Below are 9,497 nucleotides of genomic sequence, written 5' to 3'. Positions count from 1 at the left end.
AAATGCTGCAGTGCCAGGAGGAAACAGTCAAAGCCTAAATGAAGGTGGCAAGTATTTAGAGTTTATATCAGAAAAGCAGCAAAGATCCAGTAAATAACAACATTATTTGTTTCGATCAAGTTAAAAGTCATGTCCTTAAAAAAATTGAAAAGAATGTAGCAAAGAATTGACACAGGACCAGAGAGACTAACCTGGACCTTCAGTTGATCCATTTACTGTTTACCGAAGCCTCTGAAGAAATAGTGTCAGTGGAAGGGAAGCCATTCTTAAAAAAGGGAAATGGGCATAGAAATTACACAATAACTGGACTAAAAAAGCATTAGTGTTTGGTAAAGAGTCTTAAATTCCTTTTATGTTCTTAGTTTGGAAATACAACTCACTTTTATTTTCAGCAGGTTCACATAATTATTTCAAGATGGGAAACATGTCCCAGTCTAGACTTTAAGTGTGAAATAAACTGACAAAATTGTTCTATTTTTAACACATGAAACTGCATGAACTGCCCTTTACTATGCACCATTATATTACAGTAAACTAAATGTGTGCTTCTGGCCTTCATCACTTCTGAGTGCAGACTGACCTTCATTGGTTCTGATCACTGCTCTGTCCAGTCTGGTGATGATGTCCTTATTCACACCACAGAGCTGAAACACACAATCGTAGCTCCTCCAGTCCTCAGGTTTGACTGATGAAAGATCCAGATCAGCAGAAATCTGGAGGGTCCCATCATTGTTGGGCAGAATCGCTCCCTAAAAATGACCCCACTTTGCAGTTATTTATTTGTAAAAAATGTTTGGAATCATGTACGATTTTCGTTCCACTTCTCACGTGTGCACCACTTTGTGTTGGTCTTTATATAAAAGCTATTCAAAATAATAATAGTTTGACTTTTCATTACACTGCAGACCAGCACCGACCAGGAACAAACCTGACAACAATCTGCTGGCAATGCTAAATTTGTATGATTGTACACAGACCAGTAAAATCTAAGAACAGCTTCAGCTGTTCTACAGGCAGTTATAGCATAAAGCTTGATTCATGCTTTCCTCATGGCATAGTCACATAAAGCTAACACTTCTTTTGAGAATATTTTCAAGCCAAACGCTGGACAGTCACATCAGCAGGTGGAGTTTTTCCTTCTTACAGGAGGATCATTGCTGCTTGGATTATATCCTGCGTTGTTGCAGCATCTGCTCTTCATGTTTCTTGCTGGGGTTAATTTTTCTCATCTCACTTTTTCTCATCCTTGAATTATTTTGTGTTTTCTTCAACAATTTGAAAATATTGCTCGCAGGTGGTTTCTTAGCCATATGTCATACACATGAAGTTTTCTATATATTGTTTAGAATAAGTAGCCAGTATATTAAGGATGCAAGCTGATCAAACTAACATGCAGTAGAACAGTAGGCCCATATATTTAAAATCCCCCCGTTCAAGACCATGACGACTTACACAGCTCTATGTAAAGATTTGACTTAATTTTGTGAAAAACTAATAACACAAAAACAGTAACATGCCATCTGTACATCAGCTCAATAATTTGCTGTAGGCAAAGGCCAAGACTGTTTGCCACCCAAAGCATTTTTCTTGCAGCATATCTGTCAAAAATGTCCATCAGGATTATTTTTAAATGGATTGCTTTTTCTGGTAACTCACATTTACAATCACGGACAAAAGACAAACAAATTATTAAATTTGTGTGATATTCCAGTTTGAAAGCACAGAGGTACAGTGCTCAGCACTGTTGACTGTGAGGTTCCTTGTTCAAATCACCTGATTTAATTATATGGTTTTTCCTTGGTTCAGTGTTTTTTCTTTTTTTTTCTACAGTCTAAAGAAGTTAGATTGTGGTTCATAATTGGACATGATGTGGTTGTGAACATATAGTTAGTTGTCTGTGCTGCAACATGTCTAGTTCCCATGGCTGCAAAACAAGCTGGCATCATCATTCCTCCACCACCATGTTGACAATTGATATGCTGTGTTTATTTATTTGTTCCTCAACATGGTGCTGTGCATTAAGGCCAAACATTTCCACTTTGGTATTTTCTGTTGAAACTTTAAAACTTAATCTGCACTGGAATTTAGAAAGGAGGAGGAGACTTTCACCTGACAACTAACAACTAACCAAACATACCATATTTGTTCAGTCTTTCTCTAATTGTGCTCATAAACCTTAACATGTACAGTAACATGCTAAATGATACCTGTAGATTTGTATAGCTCTTTATTTTATTTACTCTTTATCATGTAGTTTCTCTGAGCACTGCATGGTCTCACCCTGGGGTGAATTTGCAGGGTGAACTGTCCTTGTAAATAATGTAAAGAACAATAGCTACTCTATTATACAATACAAAATTATACAAGAGACAGATACACAGTTTAAAGTTAGGAGGAAATTTCAATATTGTGTTAAATTCTTGAGTCGCCCCTTATTCTTATTTCTTTATATTTTCCTTTCAAAGAGCCACACTTTGTTTTAATTTTTAACTAGTCTTTATCAATAACTCTCCAGGCTTTTAGAAAGTCTTTCAAAGTGTTTCTTCTTATTCCCAAAGAGCTACGAGCTGAAAACTTACATCTCAGAATACCTTAGCATCATGTGCAGTGTGCCTAAAAAACTGTCTATAGTTTATGGTCTATAGTCTCTGTGTAATATCTTCACAGAGAACAGAAAAATCAGCTTTGAACATCCTTCAAGAAGTCTGGAGAACTCTTCCTGAAGACCTCATGAAGGAAATGACAAGAAAGCTGCCCAGGAGTCTTTGTTAAAGACGATCATACCGAATGTTCACTTTCAAGCTTGTTAGAATTATACAGACTCTCTTTGAACCTATTTCTAATAAAGTTGTTTTTTGTTTTTTTAAAAATGACAGATAGCTCAAGACATTTGCAGAGTTCTTTATATTTTGAGATAAAATGTGAGATTCATCATATCTGGTGTGATTTCTGTCAAATTGCTTATTTTAAGGACAAAGCCACGAAAGGTGTTTTAAAAAAACAGATAATGAACTAACATATTATAACTACTTGTAAAGTGGATGAAGCAGATCTGCAAAATGAATGTACATCAGCATCTGATCTAACCTATTTTTAGCAGATAACTCCTCACATGTTCCAAATACTTTTGCCACTCATGGGTGAAGTAGCTGCTCCAACAAAGCTTTGTTACTGTCACTCTTCGTTTTAGTTTCAAAGGCCTGCTGTTCTTGAGTTATTAGTATTTGCATGTAGTGATATAGTCTTCTCTGTCATAGACTGATCATAACTGTTAAGTTCTTCACTCGCACCATCCTATTCACAACTGGTCTCTGTGGGACACAGAGTGAAATCCAGGACAGTCACATACAGTGGTATGCAAAGGTTTGGTTATCCCTGATCACTTCCATGATTTTTCTTCATAAATCTTTGGTTGTTTGGATCAGCAATTTCAGTTAAATATATCATACAGCATAAGAACACAATGATATTTGAGAAGTGAAATGAAGTTTTTAGGATTTACAGAAAGTGTGCAATAGTTACTTAAACAGAATTAGGCAGGTTCATAAATTTGGGAACCCTTATTGTTTTATTGATTGACCTTTAGCACCGATTATTGGAACACATAGTTTGTTTGGTAAGCTTATTGACCCTTGACCTACATACACAGGTGAATCCAATCATGAGAGAGGGTATTTATGACTGCCCATTGCAAGTTTTTCTCCTCATTGCATCTTCTCTGAAGAGCCTCAAAACAACTCTCAAATGACCTGAAAACAAGGATTGTTCAACATCATGGTTTAGGAGAAGTATACAAAAAGCTATCTCTGAGATTTCAGCTGTTAGCTTCCACTGTGAGGAGCATAGTGAGGAAATGGGAGACCACAGGCACAGTTCTAGTCAAGGCCTGAAGTGACAGGTCAAGTAAAATCTTAGATAAGCAGAGGCAAAGGATGGTGAGAAAAGTCACAGTCAACCCACAGACCAGCTCCAAAGTCCTGCAACATCATCTTACTGCAGATGGTGTCACTGTGCATCGTTCAACTATTAAGCGCACTTTGCACAAGGAGATGCTGTTATGGGAGAGTAATGCAGAAGAAGCCTTTTCTGTGCACATGCCACAAACAGAGTCGTTTGAGGTTTGCTAAAGCACATTTGGACAAGCCAGCTTCGTTTTGGAATAAGGTGCTGTGGACTGATGAAACTAAAATTGAGTTATTTAGACATAACAAGAGGCGGTATGCATGGCGGAAACAGAACACAGCATCCCAAGAGAAACACCAGCTACCCACAGTAAAATGTGGTGACGGTTCCATCATGCTGTGGGGCTGTGTGGCCAGTGCAGGGACTGGGAATCTTGTTAAAGTTGATGGTCGCTTGGATTCCAGTCAGTATCAGCAGATTCTTGAGAACAATGTTCAAGAATCAGTCACAAAGTTGAAGTTTGGCCGGGGCTGGATATTTCAACAAGACAACGACCCTAAACACTGCTCAAAGTCTACTAAGGCATTCATGCAGAGGAACAAGTACAATGTTCTGGAACGGCCATCTCAGTCCCCAGACCTGAATATTATCGAAAATTTATTGTGTGAGTTAAAGCTGATTGTCTATGCTGGGAAACCATCAAACCTGACTGAACTGGAGATGTTTTGTAGAATCCAGACTCTCATTGGAAGCTGTAGGAAGCATTTAGAGGCTTTTATTTCTGCAAAAGGAGGATCTACTAAATATTGATGTAATATTTCTGTTGGGGTGCCCAAATTTATGCACCTGCCTAATTTAGTTTAAGTAACTATTGCACACTTTCTGTAAATCCTATAAACTTCTTTTCACTTCTCAAATATCATTATGTTTGTCTGCTGTATGATATATTTAACTGAAATTGCTGATCCAAAAAAATCAATGATTTATGAAGAAAAATCATGGAAATTATCAGGGGTGCCCAAACTTTTGCATACCACTGTACTAACAGCTAATATCACATCGTTACCACAGATAAACTTAGACAGACAGCAAAATCAGGTATTTACATGTATTGTTTGTTTGATTTTTTATTAATCCCAGTTTAACTCCATCTGAGAAATACACTGGGATGAGATGGAGTTAAACCAAGAAGCGAGCTCTACATGTAGTACTAACGCAGACACAGATTTTGCTTTTTTAAATAGTGACCTCAGGCTGAAAAATCCTGTCCAATCAGAACTGACCCGAGTGGTTTTACAGAGAGTTTTGTCAGTAAGCACTGACACATTATTACACTTCCTGACATTCTGGATGGAAAGTGTTTGAATTAAGTCATGTGAGATGAGAAACGAGACCTCAGAATATAAAGTATTTTCTAATTTTGTAAAGTTTTAGTTTCTTTTCCTTAAATATTAAAATATTGTTCCAGGCAAGGTCATCATCTTTGGATACTTCAACATTTAAGTATAATGTAGATTTATATACAGAAATTTTTTCTTAAATAATTTTAAAAAGTTTCTTTCAGAGTACAAATAAATAAATTTGATTATAATAAATGTTTTCATTTCTAATATAGCTGCTTTTTTGGTGCAAAAGATTTTGTTAGTCAGAACAATTTAGAGTTTATAGAGACTAAAAATATCAGTAAAGTCTTTTTCCAGTGCTTTAAGAATGATTTTTTTTAAAGCTTTGGTGCAGCTCACTGTGCTCAGGGTTTTTTTTTGTCACTCAGCTTTTGGATTTAGTTTCTCCTGGACCTCAGCCTTAAACTCAGAAACATACTAATCTAACCTGACAGTTTTACTAACATTAAACATAATACTACCATTTTTGAAAGAAACACCTTTTAAATCTCACATTGGAGTTCAGAGCACATGGAAATTAGTTTTGCTTGTAGGATGAAGGAGCATTTAGATCAAAATATAAATAATTTCGCAGCACTTATTGTCCTCTCATGTTTTGAATGTGCAAAGTCTGTTTCTGAATAAATTATATATGTGATATATATGTAAAGCATAAATACATATAAATGTAAATTTCACAGGACTAAATCTGAATCATTAAATTGTTATCAGTTTGCTTTTTGTTTACAATCATATTTATTCATACTGTGGATCTACTGGCTTGAAGGGTTCAGTGTAGATTTTCTGCTAAACTATCAGCAACTAAAATAATCTGAGACATGTGGCTGAGAGCATCTCAAGCCTTACACTGTTAAAACACCAAACAGTGGCTATAGATGTAACACCATTTGGTTTTAAGAAGCCTTGATTATTAATGTTCGGCAAACATTGTTTCAAAATCTCTGCACTAACAGTTCTTTTAAACTCCGTCAAGCTGGCTGGCGGTCATGTGTCAGTTCAAACAAAATGGCATGAGACTGGAATTAAATTTTGCCATCAACTGGTAGGCTTTATTAAATAAAGTATGAGTTTACGTGCCAACACACGCCAAAGAACCCAACCCCTCTAAAAGCAGCTGGCTTCCTTTTATACTCTACCTGATTCAGGCACCATTCTGGAAAGCACAAGTCTATAAAGTGTGGTGTTCCCAAAAGGTTGATTCTGTTCATCTGGACGTAGTTTTCAGTGGGAGAAACGTTTCGTCACTCATCCAGGTGACTTCTTCAGTCTCAGCTGACTGCAGGTTTCCCCAATCTTATAAACAGTACATTTGCACAATAGCTGAAACCAGCCCACTGAAGGAACAATGGGCTGTGAGGTCAGTTCCTTCATCATATGCAAATTGTCAAGTCTCGTGTTGGTAAACCAAATGAAAAAAATAAACATCCACAAAAGCAAACATCGAACCACAATACAACACACACACAATACTTTTGTCACAAGGACACTTAATGGACTGGAGCTGGCATCATTACACCTAAGCTTACTGAGCTACTATCAAGTTAAATTGTAGCTAACCCATTAATATTTGGGCTGGATTCATGAAACTTTAGCCAAGTGTACATTTTATTTTAAAAAAAGTCACAGAAATTTGGATTATTTGGGACTTTATTGAAAAGCAAAAGTACAAAAAGGAGAGAAAGAGCAATGCAGTTTTAGTGATATATAAACAGAAACAAACCCACCAATGTGTTAAAAACATAACCCAGACAACCCTCCAGAATCTCAACATGAACTAAACTCTAAAATCAAAAACACTCAAAACATATCTTAAATCAAACAGAGAATAAACATAATCTTCATTAATTAAGAAATAAATCAGATATAAAGTAAAATCTTTTAAGGTCTCCTGGAATTCAACACAAGTTTGTCTTTTAAATCAAATTTAACGTACAAGATTTAGATTTAGAAATATATTATTATGATTCCTTTATCACTGAGCAGTAGCGGTTTTTGATACGGGCGACACGGGCGGTTGTCCGGGGCGGCATAATGGTGGGGGGCGGCATCGGCAAAAAAAAAAATAAATTAAAAAATTAAAATTGCTCGTACTCATGCTGCCCCGACATCTGCCACCGCATATTGGGAATGGCATAGGCACCGATCAGTTTTCTATCGCCCATTTGCTGGGAGTAAGGGCTTCCTCCGTTTGCGAGGTGCGCCTGCTGCTTGTGGCACAGGGAGGAGAGGGCAGGGCAGCGGGGGATTCTCTGGCTGGCTGGAGCAGCATCTAATGACCAACTCGCAAAATAAAACTAAATAAAAACAAAACAACAATGTGTGTGAATGGGTGAATGACTGAATGTAGTGTAAAGCGCTTTGGGGTCCTTAGGGACTAGTAAAGTGCTATACAAATACAGGCCATTTACCATTTATTTAACAAACATGAAAACACCGGACATCATGATACAGACTTATAATTTGCACTGATGTTTTTTCGAAACGTGAAAAGTGAGCGCGAGAGCCCTCGGTGTGCCTGCTTGCTGCTGAAGTGGAGAAGGGAGTGTTGGCCCGAATGCAATATATCTCCATAAACCTGCAGACAAAAATTAAACAACATTAAGATTTTGTTAAAACAGTGATTTAGAATAAATATCTGCTACATATTTACTGATAAAAATCATTTACACATAAAAGAACTCTGGTTCAGTCAAATATTTGATTAGAAAACTTTGTGAGCATAAACATTTGTTTTAATCTGGCACAGTTTTATTATACATTAGTTAATAAATAGTTCATTAATGTTGTGTTGTCACTGTTTGTACTTGATAAAACTTTAAAGTTTAACTGGCAAACAGATGTGAATTTTTCAGAAAAAAGTCTTCCTTTTAATAATATAACTTACTATAATTTGACTTTTAGACACTTTTGATGAAAAGTAACTGAAAGTGTTGGTGCAGCTACAATGTGTTGCAGCAGTTTACAGAAATAAAGAAACAGTTTAACAGCTTTGTTTAAAGTTAAGTAACTCACTGTGTGGAAGGTTGTTTGTCATTTAGACTGTTGGAGCAGGATTCAGTGGCTCCTTAACCGCAGGATCCTTCATAGCTGTAAAAGTTCAGAAACACATTGTTAGTCCACATCCTGTCTGAACTTACACTTTATCAGAAACAGTCCTGAAAAAGTTATTTACCATAAAATACAGAAAAATACTTTGTGATCTACAGAATGTTTAAGATATAAGAGAAAACAGACACTAGTTTTACTTACGAGGCTGTAAGAAGCATCTGCCTGAAATAAAAGAGAAAATAAAGATAATTTAAACTCTCATAGTTATAATATTTCATGCATTTCTTTTGTTGTATTATAATGTAATTCATATTTCCATGACACTGTGCCTGTGCTGCTTATACACTTTTGTATAAGAGCATTAACTAAAAAAAATTTTTTTCTGTTTTTCTCCCTCACTTGTTTTCTTTTTGTAGACAATGATTCCATTCACAGCGCCGAGGACAAGAACCACAGCAAAAATGGCAATGATGATGGCGAGGTTATTTCCTGTAGGTGCTGAAGATCAACAACAACAAACAAATCAAACTGAGGCAGTAAAGAGAATAATCAGTTTCACCTAGATAAAAATAATGGAAAAAATATTAAGAAAATAAAAGACCAGCAGCTGTACGACAAACACAGAATCCACTTTAGCATATCACAGGCTTGCAAACTTTGTCTCTATAAGCACAAAAGTAAAGAAATATTTAAATACAAAGCTCAACAAAAAAGTATGTTGATGAGGTTCTGTATTCATCAAAGCTCAGTAAACAGTGAATGGACAGCAATAAAGAGCTATGCTAGATAAAAAAATATCTGCTTTACAGCTTTCAAAACATTTAATGGGGAAAAATATTTTTAGGAAGTAAGGAAGAACTCACACGATGATCCATGTATGTTTGTATAATATATCAGTGTTACAGACTGAAGAGGAACTTAACAGATAAAACCACATGAACTGCAGGACTCTTAAAATTTATATTTTTCACTTTAATCACTTCTGATTCCAGACTTACTTTCATTTGTCTTGATCTCTGATTTGTCCAGTCTGGTGACGATGTCCTCGTTCACACCAGAGAGCTGAAACACACATCTGTATCTGTGCCAGTCTTCAGGTTTGACTGATGAGACATCCAGGTCAACACTCATCTGGAAGGTCCC

General features: G+C 36.2%; 1 protein-coding gene across 1 annotated transcript in view; it reads right to left on the bottom strand.

The window, feature by feature from the left end:
* Nucleotides 1-8,547: 8,547 nt before the first annotated feature.
* LOC106456022 (zinc-alpha-2-glycoprotein-like) overlaps nucleotides 8,548-9,497 on the bottom strand; it is a 2,482-nt gene continuing 1,532 nt past the window's right edge. The window contains exons 2-4 of the mRNA XM_013908069.1: nucleotides 9,353-9,496; nucleotides 8,754-8,843; nucleotides 8,548-8,576 (exon numbers count right to left, since the gene is read on the bottom strand). Of these exons, the coding sequence (XP_013763523.1) occupies nucleotides 8,548-8,576; nucleotides 8,754-8,843; nucleotides 9,353-9,496 (263 nt within the window). The remainder of the gene's footprint in view (nucleotides 8,577-8,753; nucleotides 8,844-9,352; nucleotide 9,497) is intronic.

The sequence above is a fragment of the Pundamilia nyererei genome, unplaced genomic scaffold, assembly GCF_000239375.1.
Source record: "Pundamilia nyererei isolate P.nyererei 1_Seehausen unplaced genomic scaffold, PunNye1.0 scaffold01056, whole genome shotgun sequence".
Lineage (NCBI taxonomy): Eukaryota > Metazoa > Chordata > Actinopteri > Cichliformes > Cichlidae > Pundamilia > Pundamilia nyererei.
The sequence above is the reverse complement of the archived record's forward strand: the minus strand, read 5'-3'. Positions and strand labels throughout refer to the sequence as shown.